At 34.7% G+C, this 22,319-nt stretch overlaps 2 protein-coding genes across 5 annotated transcripts in view; one reads left to right on the plus strand and one right to left on the minus strand.

Annotated features, from left to right (window-relative positions):
• Positions 1 to 4,787: 4,787 nt before the first annotated feature.
• Positions 4,788 to 22,319, minus strand: part of Parpbp (PARP1 binding protein) — a 63,201-nt gene continuing 45,669 nt past the window's right edge. For 2 of the 4 annotated variants that reach the window (XM_027945582.3, XM_027945518.3), the window contains 2 exons: positions 19,469 to 19,604; positions 17,411 to 18,992 (listed from right to left, as the gene is read on the minus strand). In XM_027945582.3, coding sequence (XP_027801383.2) covers positions 18,652 to 18,992; positions 19,469 to 19,604 — 477 coding nt within the window. In that variant the 3' untranslated portion in view covers positions 17,411 to 18,651. Of the gene's footprint in view, positions 5,003 to 10,632; positions 10,982 to 17,410; positions 18,993 to 19,468; positions 19,605 to 22,319 lie in introns of those variants that run through there. The other 2 variants (XM_071609589.1, XM_071609588.1) reach the window with 2 other exon arrangements.
• On the plus strand, positions 17,153 to 17,961 carry Pmch (pro-melanin concentrating hormone). Its single transcript, XM_027945700.3, has 2 exons — positions 17,153 to 17,401; positions 17,755 to 17,961. The coding sequence occupies exons 1-2, from the start codon at positions 17,153 to 17,155 to the stop codon at positions 17,959 to 17,961; spliced, it is 456 nt and encodes a 151-aa protein (XP_027801501.2).

Genomic DNA, 22,319 nt, shown 5'->3' on the forward strand with positions numbered 1-22,319 from the left:
ATCATCCAAAATACCCTCACATTAATAAGCAAATCACATAGTGGACTTTTACTAAAAAAGGTAAGTCCATCTGATTCTTTCCAATGAGATTTGTTAGGTGCCTACTTTGTGCCTGATTATCCTTTTATGACTGAATGATACCCCAGGTCACAGGAAATATTTGACTAGCTATGATTGAATAAGATTTACCAAAAATTCTTCATCAATTTAACCCATAATTGAAAGTATATTTCTGTAGCTTTCCATAGAACTACATTTAACTCACATCCATGAGAGCTGACTCTTCAGTAATTTCCTTTCAAGCTTCCTCTTAAAACTGCAGGTATTTTTTTCCATCTGCTCACTGCTCACCAGTGGTAATAGCTGCTAGGCAGAGGGGAAGACTGTTAGCTCCCAACAGAATTTCTATACCCCTAGTTTTTCTTCCTAATAGAACTCCAATTATTTGGAGTACCCACTAGCTTCTCTTGTAATAATGTATAATTGTATGAAAGTAGGCAGAAGTCACCTTGTGGGGCTTTCAGAAAAGAATTTTAGAAGCTGCTAAATGAACTGACACATGCCTTCTTTCTCCCTCCACCCCCACCTTTCATTCCATCCAACCAGGAACCTGGGCTGGAGTTGCAGCAAAGACCACGTGACCTTGACAAAAGTACGCAGGTATACAGGTGTGGCCAGAAAAAAGGAAAGAGGGAGCCTAGTGCCTAGTAACACTCTGAAGCCACCACAGTGGTCCTGTACTGATTATTTCCAAACTCCTCTTTGCATAGAAAAACTAAATCCCAATTTTTTAAGTGCCTTTATTTAGAATTTCAGTTACTCAGCTATTAACTGATATAATAACCACTCTGATTATCAGTGTCAGTGTCCAACAAAAAAAAAGTACACCACTGATACAACATTTGCTAAAAGTGTGCATGAAGTTGCATATGTGAAAAAATAAAAATTCTCAGACATGGAAATTATGCTTCTTAGAACCTTTCATAGTAAAGAGGATTGCTAGGACTTACCAGCTCTTGATGATGTGCAGAGAGAAATATTAAAATGAATAATGGTGAAGGGCCAATCTTTGTGGTTTATCTTCAACAATTTTCCATGGAATGTCATTGACAACATCAGCAGCAACAGCACCAGAAATATTTATTAGGCATCTGTAAAACTTAAAATTATACAGATGGAAGAACTGTTTGAATTAATCTGGTAGCATGATCCTGCCTCCTAGGGAACATTCATACATGTACTTGTCACCACATAGCTTCAAGACAGAGGCTGCCATCAAGAAGAAAAACATAGTTTTTGGCAACTACAGGACACATCATTTCTTTCCATCATTGGCAAGACCTTGGCTGGAATTCTTTTGGATCAGTTACTGCTCAATGATGGCAACTGTGTACTCCCAGAATAACTGTGGCTTTAAACCACAGGGCAACTGACATAATCTTTGCTCTATGTCAGAAATAAGAAAAATACAGAAAACAGCCTGAACATTACTAAATTTATTGACTGCCTTAAAATTTTGATGGTGTCTGTAGACCTCAACTATAAATTACTCTCTAGCTTTCTGTGCATATGATTTGTCAGTATCTAAGAAGTGGATTGGACTGTGTTCATTAATTAGTCAATTAGTCAACATTAATTTATACAGTTACTATATACCCAGCTCTAGAGATTGTAGTTATTTGTATGATCATCTATTTAATACTCTCTTTCTTTATGATATATGTTCTATACAGAAATGCCTGAGAATATCTTGTCCACCTCTGAATTCCCAGCACCTCATATATATTATTAGATGCACAATAAACATTTGTTGAATGAATAAAGGTGTAAAGATTTATAAGACACAATTCCTTTCATTTCCCCAATGGGGAGACAAAACAAAACAATTATACCTTATTATCTAGATTAATCTTCATAGGTTCCCCTGCTGAGCCGTGCTATTCAACAGAACTTCCTGCAATGAAGAAAATATTCTGTATCTACACTGCCCAAAATGGTAGACTCCAGCCACATGTGGCAACTGAGTGTTTGAAACTTGACAAGTGCAACTATATACCACACTACTTCGTTGCCATCTTATTCTACACTGCTTAGATTAGTTTTTATTTTTAACATTCACTTAGAAATTTCTTGGAGTTTGAAGTAGAGAATGGGAAATCCTAATATTTGTTTTGCCAATAGCAGTACCCCAAAAATGTATATAACCAAAAGAAACCCAGGAAAGATGATCACTATGTTATTTGCATGGAAATTTCGTTTTTCTAAGTCGTATTTAAAGAAAGAGTAGAAGAGACTTTATCATCTTAAGCTATATAAAAAGCTAGTTACATTGAAGTATGCAATATTAAGTTATAATTACAAAATCAAACATTTAGAATAAAAAATAATAGAAATATATTCATAATAGTGTTAATAAGGACACCACTTTTTATCCCAAGTAGTGCTATATTGTTAACAGGACCATTACACTGCAGGATATTCATTCAATTACTCCATGTACATTTATTGAGTGTTTACTATGCGCCAAACATATTTATAGCATTAGAAACACAGTAATGGAAAAAGAGAAAATTCTTGTCTTCATGGAGCTTATACTTTGGTAGATAGAAACAACAACAACAAAAACCCAAAACAAAACAAAAACAAAAAACAAACCCCAAAACAAGGATATAAGTAAAATACACAGAATGTCAGGTAGTAACAAGTCCTATGGAGAAGAATAAATCAGGAGAGTGGATAAGGATGCACAGTGAAGGAAAGGACTGGCCAGGGAAGGCCTCACTAAAAAGATGATATCTGAGACAAGACTTAGAGGTAAAGAGGAGAGCCAGACTTGAGTTTCAGACAAGGAAACAGCAAAATCAAGGAGCCTGCGTGTCCAAGGAACAGCAAACAGGCCAATGTACCTGCTGCTCAGAAGGAAGTAGACAAGTAGAAAAGAGGTCAGAGAAGCCACCAGATTGAGAAGAGGCTTGGAGACTACTGCAAGGACCTTAATATAATCCGAAGAATAATGGGAAACCTTTTGGATAGTTTTTAATGGGAAGTGAGAAGATACGACTCACATTTTCAAAGGCCCACTCTGGTTGCTAAATTTAAAAAGAGACTGTTAAGGGTGAGTGGCAGTGGGGAGAAGAAAAGGAAAAAACAGAAAAAGCTCCCCTGCCCTCAATTAGCTTGCTTTCTAATTTGACATCCCATAACCAGAGCTGATACTATTCAATCTTACAAAGGACTTTTCTTAATTCAGGTATTTAATTATACAACATTATGACTTCTGAAAAGTCAATCTCATTGACATCTGCAACAACCAGAAACAATTGCTGGACTTATATCAAGTATAACCTGCCTCAAGCAAAATGAGAAAGAGAAAAGGGGGTGCTATTTCTACTTAAAAATCTCTAAAGAAGGAGGGGATACCCCCCACAATCTGTCCTAGTAATTCAGGTTTCACAAAAATGTATTGAGACTAATAAACTACTCCCGTTACCAAAAGGAGGTCAACTTAACACAGGCTATAAAGATTCAAGATTTCTCTTCTGTGATTCACATGTCACCCACAAACCTCTGGTTTTCCTGGAAATGTTAAGGGCCAAGAGAAATCTCAACAGCAGTTATTTCAAAACAGCAGAACAACTTAAGAGAGGCCACATTTGAGGTGAATAAGAGCACAGGATCCTAGGAAAAGAATGTCAAATTGAACCTCACCTCTACCACGTGCTAGGTGTATGACCTTGAACAAATGATTTAGTCTCTACCTCATAGGTCCGTGCTGAAAAGTTGGCTAAGGTATGTGGTGTGCTTAGGGGAAGCCTGGCACGTGGGAAATGCTCACTAGGTGTTGCTTTAAATGTGTGATAACATTATTGACCCCTTAGATCCCAGGAGTTATCCTGAGTGCTTACACATCAATCCTGGCAATCTTCTGAAGTAGGTGTTATTGGTATCTGTGTTTTGCAGGAGAGGAAATAAGCACAGAGGGGTGAAGTAGCATGTTCATGTACGTGTGTAAGTGGCAAATCTGAGTTTTAAACCCAGATGCACTGACTCCCTAGCTCTTGCTCTTAAATGATGCTGTTTTCTGCCTCTCACATGCTAGAGTTGATCATATCCATTATACACGTGGAAGGGCCCCCAATATGCCCCTCCCCAGAAGAATCCCTGAAACCTGTCAGAGTATTACCTTATTTGGAAAATGGAACTTCGCAAAAGTTAAGGATCAAGATAAGGAAACAGTTCTGGATTATCCTAGTGGGCCCTCAGTGGCACCACATGACTTTATAAGAGAGAAAACAGAGGGATATTCGGGGCAGAAATGGAGAAGACCATTAAAGAGAGAGCAGAAGACGATGTAGCCATAATCCAATAAATGCCAAAGGTCACCAGAAGCTGGAAGAAACAAGGAAAGACTCCCCTAAAGCCTCAGCTGGGAGAACAACCCTGTCCACACATCGGTTTTAGTTTTCTGGCTTCCAGAACTATAAAATTTCTTTGCTATAAGCTACCAAGTTTGAGGTAATTTGTTATAGCAGACCTAAGAAATTAATAAATACTTCATCCTACTCTAGAACCTTGTGACCTCTGTTCTCTTGGTTAAAAAAAAAAAAACAACTTGTTCATACATTTATCACGTATTTATTGAAAGTTTAGCATGTGTCCAGCTGTTCTTGGTATAGGGGAGAGAAGAGTAAACAAAGTTCCTGCCCCCAGGGACGTTTGGAGAGATGGACAATACACATGTAAACAAATTAGATAAACTTGGAAGCATAGTGAAGAAAATAAAGAATGAGAGGAATAGGGAATGACCGGGAAGGGGGCTTCTTTAGCTCGTGGCACAAAGGAAGCTCTCTCAGGTGCTCGCAAGCTGAGTCTCATGATGATGAGCAGCAAATGCTCAGATGAATAATGAGAGGAAGATGCTCCTGACAGAGGGCACAGCAGAGAAGAGGTCTTCAGCCAAAAATGATCCTGGCATGTCACCTGCACAGAAAGGTCAAGACAGCTAGAGAGGCAAGAAAGAGGGAGAGAGTAGTAAGAAATATACTTAGTAAGGAAGGCCTGGGCCAGGCCATGTAGGACATTTCTACGAATGATCCATTGCTACAATAATACTTCATGAGTATTACTCTATAATTTTTCCTTCTTGTAACAAACATACTCAAAATTTCAGAAGGCACACAACAAAAATGTTTATGACTTATGCTTTTGAGGTCAGCTGGGAGCCAGCTATACATCTCTGCTGACTTTGGCTGGACTTGCTGTAATGTCTGATGATTAACAGGATGCCCACTGGCTGAGGATGGCCTCAACTATGGCTGCCGGCATCACATGGCTCTCTTTCATGTAGCTCTCTCCAGCAGGCTAGCAGAAAAATGTTGTCATGGTGATGACAGAGGCTCAGAGGGGAATCCCCAAAGTGAAAGACCATGTCAACTTTTCCTTATGTGATATCTGATAATTTCTCACTAGTTTAGCCCAATTGGGGTGAGATTCAAAGAGTGGGCAGGCCCTAGAGTTACATGGCATGGATACAGGGACCCATGCTATAGTATTCAGAGAAAGCTAGAAGGAGAAGAATCTTGGAGGAGATTTTAGATTTAGATGGGGGGACAGACAAGATGAGGGAATTTTAAGAGCAGGGAATTTCATGAGAAAAGTTACAATGACAGTGAGAAGCATGTACATACATGGAATGAAAACACCGGCATGTATGCCAATATCAAGATGTTTTTATCTGATCCAACATCTATCACAAACAGAAGAACATGGAGTTCAATAAATGAATCACATTTTCATTTACATTTCAAACTGTTTTTAGAGTATAGAGTTCTCAACATAATAAATAGGAATGTCTGAGGCTAAAGACAGCCATGAAAGTACAAATTAGAGATTCCTAACTTGTGCAACAATGAAAACTCAATGAAATATTTACCATAAATAATAGTAAAGAAACCCGAAATTGTGAATCAATGTATACATATAACAATTCTTGTTGGTTAACTCAGTGTTGAAAGCTATCATCAGGTTGTTATTCTGGAAGCATGCTCCTGACTCCAAAATTGTTACGAATCAAAACAAAATCCAAGAATCATCTTTACAAGGCAACTGGTATTATAGCCATGAAAATAATCTCAAGAATGTTCATTTGACTCTTAATGTCACTTATAGTTGATTTGTGCCAATAGTTGTTAAAGCAATGCTCAAGATTATTAGCCAAGGCTGGGTCATAGCACAGGGATAGAGCACTTTCCTCGCACTTGATGGGCACTGAGTTCAATTTTCAGCGCCACATAAAAACAAATAAATAAAAGATACTATGTCCATCTACAACTTGTCCATGTACAAGCCTAAAGCTCTAAAAATTAAGGACATCCAATTCACTAGAACTGTGTCTTCATTTGGCTTCTTAAACACTTTTATTAATTCTGTTTACATGACAGTTAGAGCAACATACTTTCCAGTTATGAGACCCAGAGAAGCAGCCAGGCCACTAGGATTCTTAGAGATGAATTTTAAATCCTTATAAAACTAATTAAAAGAGGAAACTATATGCAAGGCAGACTCACCATTCAATGACATATTGCTGCAACATAAATAAATCCACATCTAACAGCTGTAACAGTGGAACAAAGCTTGAGGACATCAATGTTCCTGTCCAACTTGTTCATATGCACTGGACTAACAGTAGATCATCACCAAACTCTCTCCACAAGTCCCACTCTGCCATCTGCAAGTCCACTGCACTGAGCATCACAAGAAGATACTGATGGAGAAAAATGGGAGTGCTTTCCCAAGTCTACAGCCTCTTAGTACTCCCACAAGCCCAAGTGGTGTGATGGAAACCTTCAATGTCTCTGAACCTTCAAAGGAAAGACAGACTGAAGTTGATTCTTACTTGAAAAGGGTCAACTTATCAACCAGACTTAACACTTACCTTCCCAAGCCCACTGCTGATCTAAATGCCCAGAAGGAGCTAGTTTTCCCTGGCAACCACCTAACACAACACACATACCACCCTCTCCTAAGGGAGTGCTGGCACTAAGTCTCTTGTGAGCCAAAATCACCAGACCATGTGTTCCGATGCCCTTTCCCTGTATCCACATGTGAGCCTGTTGAGACATCTATCTTCCCCACACTTTCATCTCTAGATAGATCTGTGTTTTCTCTTTTCCTCTCTGATCTCTGATCTCTCTGTACCATGCCTCTTGGGTAACAAACACACTTAGAGTCTTCCCCACTTCATTGACCTTCTTACCACCACCTGTTTAAGAGTTGGGAAGGAGAATGAATGTCCTTTTCATTACATACTGTCAATAGCATGAAACACCTCCTGTTAGCTGGATCCCATGAATTCAGCAATGCTGAATTTGCTTACCATCAAGATAAAAGTCATAATGCTCTCTGATCATCAAGCTATAATATCTTCCATGTTAAAAAAAAAAAAAGGATAATTCCCTTGGTGTCACCTTTCTGTCCCCAACACAACTCTTCTTCATTCCTCTATAAATTGCTGACATGTTGTATATATCCACTATCTCTACTTATTCTCTCATTCTTTTTAAAACCCTCTCCTATTAGGTGTTAACCCCTACCAGTGTCATTGAAACCTCATCATTAAGGTCATCAGTGAGTACCACACAGCAAAGTCAAAGATGAATTCTTAGTTCTCACCTTACAATTCCATTAGCACTTGATATAGATGATCATTGTGCTTGTCTACATTTATTGAGATAATTTTGTTTTTTTCCCTTTATTCATTTAAAGTGGTGAATGATTCATATATATAATACATATATAATATATATAAATATAAATGTATATGTGTGTATATATATATATGTTGTAGATGGACACAATACTTTTATTTTGTTTATTTATTTTTATGTGCTGCTGAGGATTGAACCCAGTGCGCGAGGCAAGTGCTCTGCCGCTGAGCCCCAGCCCCTGATTCTTTAAAAAGTGAAACTATTTTAGATTCTAGAAATAAATCCACCTAGTCATGAATCCAGTTTTCCATATAACTGGATTCTGTTTCATAATATTTTGCTTAGGATTTTTTTGGGGGGGCAGGGTATTAGAAATTGAACTCAGAGGTACTCAATAACTGAGCCACATTCCCAGCCCTATTTTGTATTTTATTTAGAGACAGGGTCTCACTGAGTTGTTTAATGCCTCACTTTTGCTGAGCTGGCTTTGAATTGGCAATCCTCCTGCCTCAGCCTCCTGAGCCACTGGGATTACAGGTGTGGGCCACTGCTAACAGCTTGCTTAGAATTTTTATATCTCATGTTCACTGGAAAGACTGGCCTGCAATTTTCCCTTATTATAATATTCTTTCCAGGGTTTTTTTCTTGTTTATATTAATTCATATTTTATTTCTTTATTTATTCTAATTTGTTATATATGAAGGCAGAATGTAATTCATTTCATATTACACATACAGAGTACAACTTTTCAAGTCACTGGTTGTACACAAAGTATTTTCACAACATTCGTGTCTTCATACATGTACTTAGGGTAATTATATCTAACTCATTCCACCACCTTTCCTACCCCCATGTTCTCTCCTTTTCCCTCCCTCCTCTTTGCCTTATCTGAAGTTCCTCTCTTCCTCCCATGTTCCCCCATCATCACCATTATGAGTCAGCATCCTCACATCAAAGAAAACATTCAGTCTTTGTTTTATTGGGATTGGCTTACTTCGCTTAGCATTATATTCTCCAACGCCATCCAATTACCTGCAAATGCCATGATTTTATTCTCTTTTATTGCTGAGTAATATTACATTGTGTATATATACCAAAGTTTCCTTGTCCATTCATCTACTGAAGGGCATCTGGGTTGGTTCCACATTTTAGCTATTGTGAATTGTGCTGCTATAAACATTGATTTGGGTGTGTCCCTGTAGTATGCTGTTTTTAAGTCTTTTGGGTATAAACTGAGGAGTGGGATAGCTGGGTCAAATGGTGGTCCCATTCCAAGTTTTCCAAGGAATCTCCATACTGCTTTCCATATTGGCTGCACCAATTTACACTCCCACCAGCAATGTATGAGTGTGCCTTTTCCCCCACATCCTCCACAATACTTATTGTGGTTTTTATTCATAATAGCTGCCATTCTGACTGGAGTGAGATGAAATCTTAAGAGTAGTTTTGATTTGCATTTCTCTAATTGCTAAAGATATGAAACATTTTTTCAGATATTTGTTGATTGATTGTATACCCTTTTCTGAGAAGTGTCTTTTCAGTTCCTTGGCCCATTTATTGATTGGGTTATTTGTTTTTTTTGGTGTTAAGGTTTTTGAGTGCTTTATATATTATCCTAAAACTGGTGCTGTCTGATGTGCTTGTGGTAAAGATTTGCTCCCATTTTATAGGCTCTCTATTCACCTCACTGATTGTTTCTTTTGCTGAGAAGAACGTTTTAGTTTGAATCCATCCCATTTATTGATTCTTGGTTTTAATTCTTGTGCTTTAACTCTTGTGAGTTGAGTTTTGTGCATGATGAGAGATAAAGGTTTAATTTCATTTTGTTACATGTGGATTTCCAGTTCCCAGCACCATTTGTTGAAGAGGCTATCTTTTCTCCAATATCAGTTTTGGCACCTTTGTCTAATATAATAAGATAACTGTAATTATGTGGGTTTGTCTCTGTGTCCTCTATTCTGTACCATTGGTCTACAGGTCTATTTTGGAGCCAATACCATGCTGTTTTTGTTACTATTGCTCTTAGTATAGTTTAAGATCTGGAATAGTAATGCCAATAGCTTCACTCTTCTTGCTAAGGATTGATTTGGCTATTCTGGGTCTCTTATTCTTCCAGATGAATTTCATGATTGCTTTTTCTATTTCTATGAGAAATGTCATTGATATTTGATTGGGATTGCATTTGAATCTGTATAGTGCTTTTGGTAGTATGGTCATTTTGATAATATTAATTCTGCCTATCCAAGAACAAAGTAGATCTTTCCATCTTCTAAGGTCTTTTTTTTCTTTAGCATTCTGTAGTTTTCATTGTAGAGGTCTTTCACTTCTTTCATTAAAGTTGATTCCCAAGGTTTTTGTTTGTTTGAGGCTATTGTAAATGGGGTGGTTTTCCTAGTTTCTTTTTCTGAGGATTTGTCCCTGACGTACAGAAATGCCTTTCATTTATGGATTTTGTATCCTGCTACTTGGCTGAATTCATTTATTATTTCTAGAAGATTTCTGGTGGAATTTTTTGGGTCTTCTAGGGATAGATTCATATCGTCAACAAATAGTGATAATTTGAGCTCTTCTTTTCCTATCCATATCCCTTTAATTTCCTTCGTCTGTATAATTTCTCTGGCTAGAGTTTCAAGAACTATGTTAAACAGAAGTGGTGAAAGAGTGTATCCCTATCTTGTTCCAGTTTTTAGATGGAATGCTTTTAATTTTTCTCCACTTAGAATGATGTTGGCCTGGAGCTTAGCATAGATAGCATTTACAATGTTGAGGTATGTTGCTGTTATCTCTAGTTTTTCTAGTGTTTTGAACATGAAGGGGTGCTGTATTTTGCCAAATGCCGTCTCTACATCTATTGAGGTGTTCGTATAATTTTTATCTTTGAGTCTACTGATGTAATAAATTACATTTATTGATTTCTGTAGTGCACCTCGATCAAGTAGGGTTCATCCCTTGATCGTGGTGCACTATCTTTTTGATATGTTTTTGTATTCGATTTGCCAGAATTTTATTGAGAATTATTGCATCTATATTCATTAGAGATATTGGTCTGAAGTTTTCATTCTTTGATGTGTCTTTGTCTGGTTTTGAAATCAGGGTGATATTGGCCTCATAGAATGTGTTTGGAAGTGTTCCTTCTTTGAGGAGTATTGGTATTAGTTCTTCTTTTAAGGTCTTGTAGAACTCAGCTGTGTATCCATCTGGTCCTGGGCTTTTCTTAGTTGGTAGGCTTCTGATGGCATCCTCTATTTCCCTTTTACCAAGTGGAAAATAAAGAGCTGGGAAGATAATAAGTCATGGTTCAATCAGAGTGTTTTTGTTTAGATGTGGTATCCCCCAAAAGCTCACAGGTAAGACAATGCTTTAACCTGATCAATGGGTTGATCTCTGATGGGATTAACTGAGTGGTAACTGGAGGGGGTGGGGTGTGCTGGAGGAAATGGTTCACTAGGGGTGTGGCTATGGGGTACATATTTTGTGTCTGGAAAGTGGAGTCTCTCTTTCTGTCTCTGCTTTCTGATCACCATAATGTGATCTGCTTCCCTCTGCCATATTCTCTTGCCATGATGTTCAGCCTCACCTCGAACCCTGAGGAATGGAGCCAGCCTTCTATGGACTAAGACCTCTGAAACCATGAACCCTCAAATAAACCTTTCCTCCTCTCCAGTTGTTCTGGTCAGGTCCTTTAGTCATAGCAGTGGAAAAGCTAACTAAAACACAGAGAAATAGAACCATACATATATATGCACATATACAGAAACATACATGATTTGTTATAGGATTTGATCTCATGCAACCATACAAGTTATTAAGTAGCACTTGTAAGATTGTTCCATCTCATTCTGGAGTTCACAGGGCAGGAAATTGGGGAGGACAGATGGATATAAATTAACTGGAATCTACCAGCATGAACTGACACCCATGTGGACAGACTGAAACTCATGTCAGATCATGCTGCATCTGGCATGAATGGTCTGAATGTCCTGAGGAAAGCTAGCACCCTCTGTTACACAGCAACAACCAAACACAGGTCAGTGGTCAGAGAAACTGAAAGTGGTTCCAGAGGAAAGTGGAGCAGCTGCCAGTCTGACTACTACCCCAGCCAAAAGGATGAGCCAGCAGACAAGTGACATCTGTATGAATTATAGGTGGCCTCTGCTTCATTCCCACTCTTCAAATTAAAAAAAAAAAAAAGTCTTTTGTGGCCCACTCCAACAGGAAACCTACAGGTAAAGAACGTGAAATTCAGGGCTGGGGTTGTAGCTCAGTGGTAGAGCACTAGCCTCGTGTGTATGAGACTCTGGGTTCAATCCTTAGCACCACATAAGAAATAAATAAATAATCAAATAAAATAAAGTTATTGTATCTATCTACAACTAAATAGTCTTTTTTCAAAAAAAGAATGTGAAATTCTGGAAAAGATAATTCACCATAGGCAAGTTGATACATTACAAAACTACCACAGAGCACTTAAACTCTACTCCTAGCAGTTTTCAAGTTGTCACGCACTATAGTCACCATATTATATAAGAGATCTCTTTTTTTAATACCTTTAATTTATTTATATGTTTTTATGTGGTGCTGAGAATTAAACCCAGCACCTCACATGTGCTAGGTGAGCGCTCTACTACTGAGCCACAACCCCAGCCCCAAGAGATCTCTTTTTATTATTCCTAACTAAAATTTTGAATCCTTTGACTAGCATCTCTCCAATCCTTCTTCCTTGGCAACTGACTTCTTTGGTTATCAGGCAAATACAAGCAAAACCACAAGGAGATATCATTATTCATCTATCAAAATGGATAGAATTAAGACTGTCAACATCAAATGTTGCTCTAACATAATTAATTCAAGTGTAAAATGGTACAATCACTTTGGTAAATAATCTGACAATTTCTTATAAAATCAAATATACATCTAACTTAAGACCCAGCAATTCTATTCCTAGGTATTTACCTGAGAAAAATAAAAACATATGTCCCTCCTATATATATACACACACACACAAAAAAAAAAAAAACTGTACGAGAATGCACATAGCAGCTTTACTCATAATTGTTCAAATCTTGGAGTAACTCAAGAGTCCATCAAGAAGAAAATGGATAAGCCAAATGTGGGATATTCATAATAGTAATAAAAATAATAGTAATAAAAAGGAAGAACTAGTGATTCACACAACATCACAGATATATGTCAAATATGCTGAGAGGGGACTTGCATTAGATTACTCACTGTGTGATTCCACAAAGATCAAAAGCACCACATGATAAAAAAAAAAAAAAAAAAAAAAAATTTGAACAGTGATTGCCCAAAAGCAGAAGACTGGATTGAGGGACAGTGGGAAGGAGGTGACATAGAAACACCATGAAGAGGCAAGACATTACTAGGGTGAAGGTAATATACTGTATCTTAAAAGAAATTTAGGTTACACAGAATATATATTTTTCAAACATATGTATGATTTATGCATTTAATTTTCTATAAATTTTACCAAAAAAGAAAAACTCTATAAATAAATATTAGATTCTAGGCAATAATATATATGCTGTAGTACTTAATGGAATATGTATTGATATGTGAAACGTGCTTTGAAATATATTAAAAGAATAAGATGATAAATGGTAAGAGAAAAAAATAGAAGAATGCAAACAAAATGTTAATGGCAGTATCTAGATGGAAGTGTATGAGCTCACTAAAGAAATTTGAAAAGGAATTTCAACTCTGCTTATACCTTTTGATAACGTAAGTGAACAATCTTGGCTTTTACACTCATAAAATCAGCCATTAAGAAATTCAGCATTCTCAGTAAACCAATGACTAACTGACATTTGATTTATTGTAAATTGACTAGCAACACATAGAAAAGATATGCTAACTGGAAGAAAGAAAAGTTCAATAAAGTGATTTATAAATACATGGTATTGGGCTGGGGTTGTGGCTCAGTGGTAAAGCACTTGCCATGCATACGTGGGGCACTAGGTTTGATCCTCAGCACCACATAAATTACATAAAGGTATCATGTCCACCTACAACTAAAAATTATAAACAAATAAATAGATACATGGTATTAGTAGTAGTTTTTCAGAAAATGAAGATCATATCTGATATAAATAGCTTGTGCTTTCCCAAGGTTTTCTGAACCACCCCTTCCCATCTGGCAATAGTTTTCCTTCAAAATCCCCTTCTACCACTTGGAGACATTTCATTTTCAGCAACAATGAAAAAGAAATCTACTATGCTCCACTGCACATCACAGTAACCAATGTTAAAAAATTTATCGTTAAAAAATTTGGAAACTATATCCATAATTAAATGGTTATGGGAGAACCTCATAATGTTCAAGAGGCTATGACAGTTTAAGCAAAATAAAGGAAAACATTAACTAACTTTTCTAAACCGTCAAAACGGTTTGGATTTGGTCTCAATTTTGGATGAACATCAGCCAAACCAATTTGACCAATGGAAACCTAAATCAAAATACATAATTGTTAATATTTATATACTTCCAAAACAGCAGCTAAGAAAAAACAGTTACCATTAACAAGCATTTCTGTAGATTAAACAGGCACCTTTAGAGTGGGTTTCAGCTCTGGGAAACAAACCAAAGAACAAACAGAAACATTATAAAGATAATGGAACTCTAAGAGCAAAGATTTCAGGGGATGACAGTCTCTTTATAAATATGCTAAGAGATCATCTGCCTAAAAGATTTAGGTAGCCTCCAGGTGAATCAGTAGCTATCTACCTCTGATAAAATACACTGAAGTGAAATGGACAAACTACAGAATAATGTATATTCCTAAAACAAACTAAAAGATACAGAGAATTGAATGTTTCTATAGTCACTAAAGAAAGTAAATTAATCATTAAAAGACAAACTCCCACTAAGTAAACATAAAGCCCAAATAGTTTAATAGTAGGAAAAAATATAAAGAATAAATCTTCCCACTCAGTTCATTTATGAAGTTAGTAGAATATTGATTTACAAGAGGAAATTATAGATGAGTCTCACACATAATAAATGTAAAATGTCCTAAATCAAATATTGCCATATTGAATATAATTAAAAGGTTTATTTCAAAACACATGGTTAAATTAACATTGGAGAAATCTACCAACTTAGCATATTAAAGACTGAAGGAGAAAATGATCATCTCAACAATATATGCAGAAAAAGCATTTAATAAGATTGAAAAACAATGCATAATAAAAAATCTATTTGTAATCCAGAAATAGAACACCCTTTACCTTATAAAAAGTGTCTGTAATAAGCCTTTGCAAACATCATGCTCAATGGTGAGACATTGAAATCATTCTGTCAGTTCATGAACACAACAGCGTTATCTCCATTCCCAACACATACTGCAAGTTTTGGCCAAGTCTGTATGAACATAGGCGTGCGCACACACACACACAATATAAACAAACTTAAAAGGAAGAAATACAATACCATTGTTTTATTATCAATATTAATTGTCTTCATAGAAAACACCAAAGTATCTAAATTTTATAACTATTAAAGAATTTAGAAAGTTTTTTCTATATTAGATCACTAATACAAAAGCCAACTGCATTTGTGCATACCAGCAATAATGTTGGAAAAAGTAGTTTTAAAAAAGATACTATTTAGTTAAATAATTTGACTTCTCTCCAAAAATGAATCTATAAAACTAATGAAATTACCTTGAAATCCCATCAAATTTTCTCCCAGAAGTTGAAAAGCTGATTTTAAGATATATAAGGAAAAGAAATGTTCAAGAGTAGCCAAGGAACTGCTGTTGAAATAAAACTGGTGGGTAAGTAGAGGGCTGAGAAAACTTACCTTCAGATATTAAAAATATAAAGTTATATTAATTAAAACTGTAAAATGATAGTGGAATAAAGAGTTCAGAAAGGCGCGCGAACACACACACACACACACACACACACAGAAACCTGTTGTACTGCACAGGTGCCATAGCAGATCAGCAGAGAAAGGATGATTCAATTAAGAAATATGTAAGAATATTGGAAAAGTAAAATTCTACTTCTAAGATCATACACAAAATTCCAGATAAATTAAAAATTTAAGTGTAAAAATAAAAATATTTTAACTTTTAAAAGAAAATATATGGGAATATGCTAATAATCTCAAAGTTGGGAAAGATTTCTAAAAAATAACACATTAAAAAAGTACTAATCATAAAGAAAAAATATTGAACATTAAAAATTAATCAATTTGGAACACCCAAAAATACTACAAGAAGGCTGAGAAGACAAGACAAAAACCTAAGAGAAAATATTTGTACCACAGAGGTCTAACAAATAATTAACAACCAAAATATTATATAAAGAATTCACATAAATCAATTAGAAAAAGACAATCCAATAGAAAATGGACAGAGAGAAAAGGTATTTTACATTAAATGGAAAGATAAATGGCTCACAGACATATGGAAAGGCACTCAACCTCTTTGGTAGTTAGAGAAATAAAAATTAAAAGGGAAGGAAGATACCTAAGCATTGGCTAGGACATAGAAGAATGGGACTCCTCAGATCCTGCTGCTGGGACCATAAACCGATTACTACTCTTCTGGAAAATATTTTGGCATTAGTAAAACTGAATATATGCATACTCCAGGGTCCAAAAATCCCATACTTTGGAATATACCCTAAAAAAATCTTAGATGTATATACCAGAAAACATATGAGAATATATTCTCTTACTCACTGGAATCAAAAGTAGACATTAATTCTGAAATGTATGATTAAAAATCTTATAACATCCAAAATTAACATTTATGGAGCACATAAATATTCTTTTCCAGGACATCTTAATCATTTACTGCTAAATCCACTAATAAATATCAGCGTTATCCTTTTGTAAACATAGAGACAAAACACATCTGACAGGCCAGTTTTAGATGAAGCATGAATGCCTTTTTGTTCACACTGACAAGTTTATGTCATTTAAACACCAAAGACAATATCAAGTGTTTATCAAAGAAAATCCCTTCTGAAGATTATTTCAATTTAATCCAAATTAAAAGAAAATAAAACTTTTATCCTTATCCTTGAGTGAAGTAACTTGAGTTTTAATATCTTAATCAGAAAATACACTGAAGGAAACAATAATATTTGAAAGAGCCTGATGTCCTGTGGTCTTCCTTAATAACTACCCATTTTCAAGAGACTATAATCTACTCCACAGAAAGCCTTTTACCAAGGATCTTAATCAGATTCTCAGAAAAGTCACACTTAAAATAAACAATATGCCACTAGATCCAAAACAATGTAGGTATTAGCAGCTATACAAAAGCCTCTATCTGATGAGTCATGTCTAAAATGATGAAAGTGTAAGTCTTTGAAGTGCTTTCTATTCAACCTGGAAAATATATAAAGGTAGGATTTAGCAAGCAGGTTGACTGGGAAACATCCTTGTTTGTCTTTATGCAAACATCAAACTAAGGATGGCAAAAATGAGTCTCTCTTCCTATATATTAATATTAACCTTTTCTCTGTTTTCTCAAGGTATTTTACTTTCAGCTTCCAAGTCCATAAGAAATTTAGAAGATGACATGGTGTTTAATACATTTCGGATGGGGAAAGCCTTTCAGAAGGAAGATACTGCAGAAAGATCAGTTGTTGCCCCTTCTCTGGAACAGTATAAAAATGATGAGAACAGTTTCATGAATGATGAGGAAAACAAAAATTCAAAGGTGAGTAGCTATGTGACTTGTCTTTTATTGTAACAGAAATGTAAATTATTTTTTTAAATCTTCTGAAAAGAAAAATTGACATTGTTATTTAATAAATAGAAATATATGCAAATAGTGACAATATGCATTAGTAGGATAACTGATGACAATTCATGTAAAACAGGTGGCTCTCTCATCCCAGAGAATATCTTTTATACAAAAGTTTTTTCCACCCCGACTAAACTTGTATCTAAGCTATTTTTAAGGAGTCAAAACTAGTGCAGAACATCTTTAAGTTGATCAATAAGGGCATTAAACAATAGTATCATTGCTCCATTCCAAAGACAGCTAAAACACAAATTTTCTCTTCACAGAACACAGGCTCCAAACATAATTTTGTGAGTCATGGTCTGCCACTGAATCTGGCTATAAAGCCTTATCTTGCATTAAAGGGATCTGTAGCTTTTCCAGCTGAGAATGGAGTTCAGAATACTGAATCAACACAAGAAAAGAGAGAAATTGGGGATGAAGAAAACTCAGCTAAGTTTCCAATAGGAAGGAGAGATTTTGACAGTGAGTAGTCTTTTAAAATTCAGTTCTTACATCTTAATACCATAAAAAGACCTCTGAATTTGGATCTCAATATAACAAAATCAAATAAGACTGATGTTCAATTCCAGTTGACATTAAGTGACTGTCAAAAATGTGGGAATAAGAAGCATGTAGGTATGATAATTTTGGTTTACTCAGAATTAGTTATAATAGATCCATTCTTGTTATTATTATTATTATTTCTTAGTTCTGTGTGATGATTGTAGTACTTTGAGTAATTTAAACTATTTTATTCTTCCTTCAGTGCTCAGGTGCATGCTGGGGAGAGTCTACCGGCCTTGTTGGCAAGTCTGATACCTGTTGGTTCACGTCATCTTTGGGGAAGAAAACAAAACCATTTCATTGCCAGTGGGAAGAAAACCCTTAATGTTCCTATAACTTGTATATTATTTTAAATGTCTGCTTTAAAAGAAAGTAGTGTTAAGACATACCAATAATCTAAATGATGTGCTTTTTCTGTATATTAAACTTTGTGAAAATTCTGCATAATTATGACTCAGTGGTGTTTTTAAACAATGCTTACCACATGAACCTTACGTTCACTTCAAAGAAAAATTTGAAAGCATCACAATTGACACCTTGAGCTTTTATAAATTAAACATGTGACTTTGGTGTACAGCTTTCCATATGCATAAATCTAAAACACATAAAAGACACAATCATAGTCTAAAAAATTGAGTTAACTTTGTCTGGCCAGTGATGAATTTGGCCTTGGAAGTACACTTTTTGCCTTTTGCTACTTTGGCTACTTCACTATCCAATTTATTCTGTGAATCGTTTGATGTTTTAGGTTTCTTAACATTTTTATGTTGAGGTGGTTCATTTCTGTTATCACAGAGAATATTTTCACCGTCCAAATCCACCTGTTTCCTTTTTGAGCTTTTATTTCCTGTCTGGCCACTTGATTTTCTTGATACTTTGTCATTTTCACTTCTGTCCAGATGAACATTTCCAGAACTTGTTGCAATTGTTGATTTTCCAACAGATGATTTTATACCCTCTGTTATGCAAGATGAAAAGGGGAAAGAAATCATATAATAATTCATATTATAACTTGTGACAATTTTAAAATAAATTTTAAAAATGGCTAAAGAATATTCAAAAATTTATGATTTACAATAAAATAATGCTAACCAATTAAATAATTAACAAACATAAGTACATTATAACATTTTTCATTCTGCCATACCACTTCTCATCCCTATCAATAAATATTTGTTTGAATTTATGACATTTAATACTTAAGTAAATTATATGAATTATTTTTTTTAATACATTTAGTTAAATCAAACTGTCCTATTCCTTTCCATAAATTTGTACTTAGATTTAACCTCTTAAATAAACTCAGGCCTTAAAAAACATAAGCCTTTACATTTCATAGCACTGTGCAAAAAATAATCTGGGTTTATATAAATTAAAACCAATTGGCATATTAGAATCAAATTGTTATTTATTTGTTCAAATAAAGTCAATCACCAGCAAGGTCGTTTTCCATATGAAGAACACATAAAGGTTCTGATGCAGAATTCATGTTATTCCATTTATCGTTGCTTATCATGTAGTCATCTTTATAAGTACAAGCAAACTGCGATCTAATTAATGTCTGAGTCATCTGGTAACAGAAAAAAGAAAAAAAATACACAATTTATACTTTATGTTTTTATCTAGATAAACACACATTCTATAATGGTTGAGGTATAAAAACATTTCCCTTAAAAATTCTGTTATTTGGGTCTGGCGTTGTGGCTCAGCAGTAGAGCACTCACCTAGCACATGTGAGGCACTGGGTTCAATTCTTAGCACCACATAAAAATAAATAAAATAAAGGTATTGTGTCCAACTACAACTATACATGTTTTTTTTTTTTTAATTCTGTTATTCATTGGAAACTTTTGACCTTTTATGTTTTATAATTTGCAAACTCACTCTTTGCCATGGTTTGCATTTTTTTTCTTTCAGCAATATTAGCTTTATGTATATTTCTTTTTTTTTTTTTTTTAATACTTGTTAAAAAATAAACTTTAGACTCTTCAGAGGTTTTTGTTACACATTCCTGTGTCTGGGCTGCTGCTTTGGAGAGTGAATTTTATTATAAGTGAAAAGAATACTCATATGCATAATCATAGAAAATACAAGTTCTACATTCTAAGAAATAGAGCACAATTCTTTTGGAAAGACAACATATGGAATTCAAAGTAAAGAAACTGAGGAAGGGAGAAATGATAAAACAAAAAAGAGAAATAAGAGAGGTCAAAAGAAGAACAGAAAATAAAAGAGCATGAAAAAAGAAATGGGGAAAGGCATTATCTCGTTTAAAATTTGTATGTGTAGGAAAACAAGAAAGATGATCAAAATGTATCATTCTAAGAAGATTCAACCAATATTTTAATAGTTAAAAATTCAAAATATTGGGGCTGGGATTGTGTCTCAGCGGTAGAGCGTTTGCCTAGCATGGGCGGGACCCAGGTTTGATCCTCAGCACCACATAAAAATAAAGGCATTGTGTTGTGTCCATCTACACCTAAAAAATAAATTTAAAAAAATTTCAAAATATGTTCTTGCATCTATCAGACATAAAATAGGAACTCCTAACTTTCTTCATAATTTGGAGAAAAATTAGAAAGATTCAATTAAGAATTAGCTTTGAAAATGAAGAAACTTTAAGAATTAAAATAAAATTTAAGAATTCAAAAGGACATAGCAAAAAAAGTAGTTTCAGAAATGTATTCTGCAAACATAAAACCACTGGGCTGTTTTAAAGATAGGAATTAATTTCAGAACAAAGTAGCCTATATATGTAATACAAATTTCAAAATTTAAGTTTTTCTGTAACCACTCAGTTATAATGGGGAGATTTCTCCAAATAATTAGAAATCATTTCAAATCCTAAAAACACTTCAAACTATAATAAATACAGTATTCTCAATATTATTTATTGATAATAAATGACTATAAAGTAGATTTATATATACAGCATATTATATTCAATAATTTATAGTACGTTATATAATCAAAGACATCAGTGTATCATTCTACTCAGATGTTGCAAAGATAATGGCAATAAAACCACTGACTATGGTTTAAGAAATTAGAACAGTCTTCTGTTCGGCTGTTTCATAAAGGCAAATTTTGTTAGGATAATAAATTTTCTATTTTTCTGTCCAGTAGGTTTGGGAGAACCTCTTTTTCCCAGATCACTAAAAATTATGTTTTATGTGCTTTAATGAGGCATTAGACAACTGTTGTCGTCTTCCACTTACCCACAAAAATTGCACACAAAAAATGTACAAGATCAAAAAGTTATGTTTTTTAAGAAAGCAAACTAGAGTTGGCTGCTGATAATGAATGGGTTTATGAACACAACTCCTGTTATATTATTCCAACCACAAGATTTCCTATAGTACAATAGAAAGTTTGAGGTAGCTCTTTTTGGACATAACCCTATAAATATAGAATTAAAACAAATTATAAAGCTATTAAAATAAGTTTTATGAAAAAACACACTCTATATTATATCATATCATATCATTGCTAAGTAACATTATCTGTGAACTTTTATTTCCATCTGCAAGACCAGAACTAATCATGGACATTATCTTTTCACATACTTTTTTCATTTCACCAGTTACTGCTTTATAGAGAATTATAAACTATTCCTTACAAAGAGTTACAAAAAGTATGATAAGACCTTACAGGCAAAGAGGTGCTAAGTGACTGTCTTGGATCACTCTCTCAGTACCTGCTGAGCAAAGGCACCTATAGGTACCTTCTTCCCACTACAAAATCTTCATCAGCAACCCATAAAACACTCTAAATAAAAATACAATAATTATATTATTTACTACAGACAACTGATATTTTCTCAATCTCATGTTTAGCATAAACAGAAATTTCTTCAGCAAGCTTTGTTACTTTTATTAATTTATTTATTAATATACAATCTAAGTAAAAAAATCTTTGTTTTCTGTGTACATACAGTCGAAATTGGTGCTACAACTACCTGGATTTCCTCTCTTCAGTTCCCCTGAAGAGTAATGCTGGAGCCCTTAGTGACCATAGGACAGTTCTAGAAAACCACAGTTATGAGGCAACAGATTCTTAAAGTACAGAACAGGTTCAAATGAGGAAAAAAAATAATCACTTTATGAAAAACATCAATTATAAACTTTATTATGAAAAACAGCAATTATAAATATATCAAGATATGAGAAGGAAAACAATAGCTCTATGGTGGTGTTGGAAAAATTGCATCCAAAAGAAATAATTGAGAGTAGTTATACTAAGGGTTTTTCTTCTTTCTTATAAAAAGTTATACATAGAGAGATTT

Source organism: Marmota flaviventris, chromosome 3 (assembly GCF_047511675.1).
Source record: "Marmota flaviventris isolate mMarFla1 chromosome 3, mMarFla1.hap1, whole genome shotgun sequence".
Lineage (NCBI taxonomy): Eukaryota > Metazoa > Chordata > Mammalia > Rodentia > Sciuridae > Marmota > Marmota flaviventris.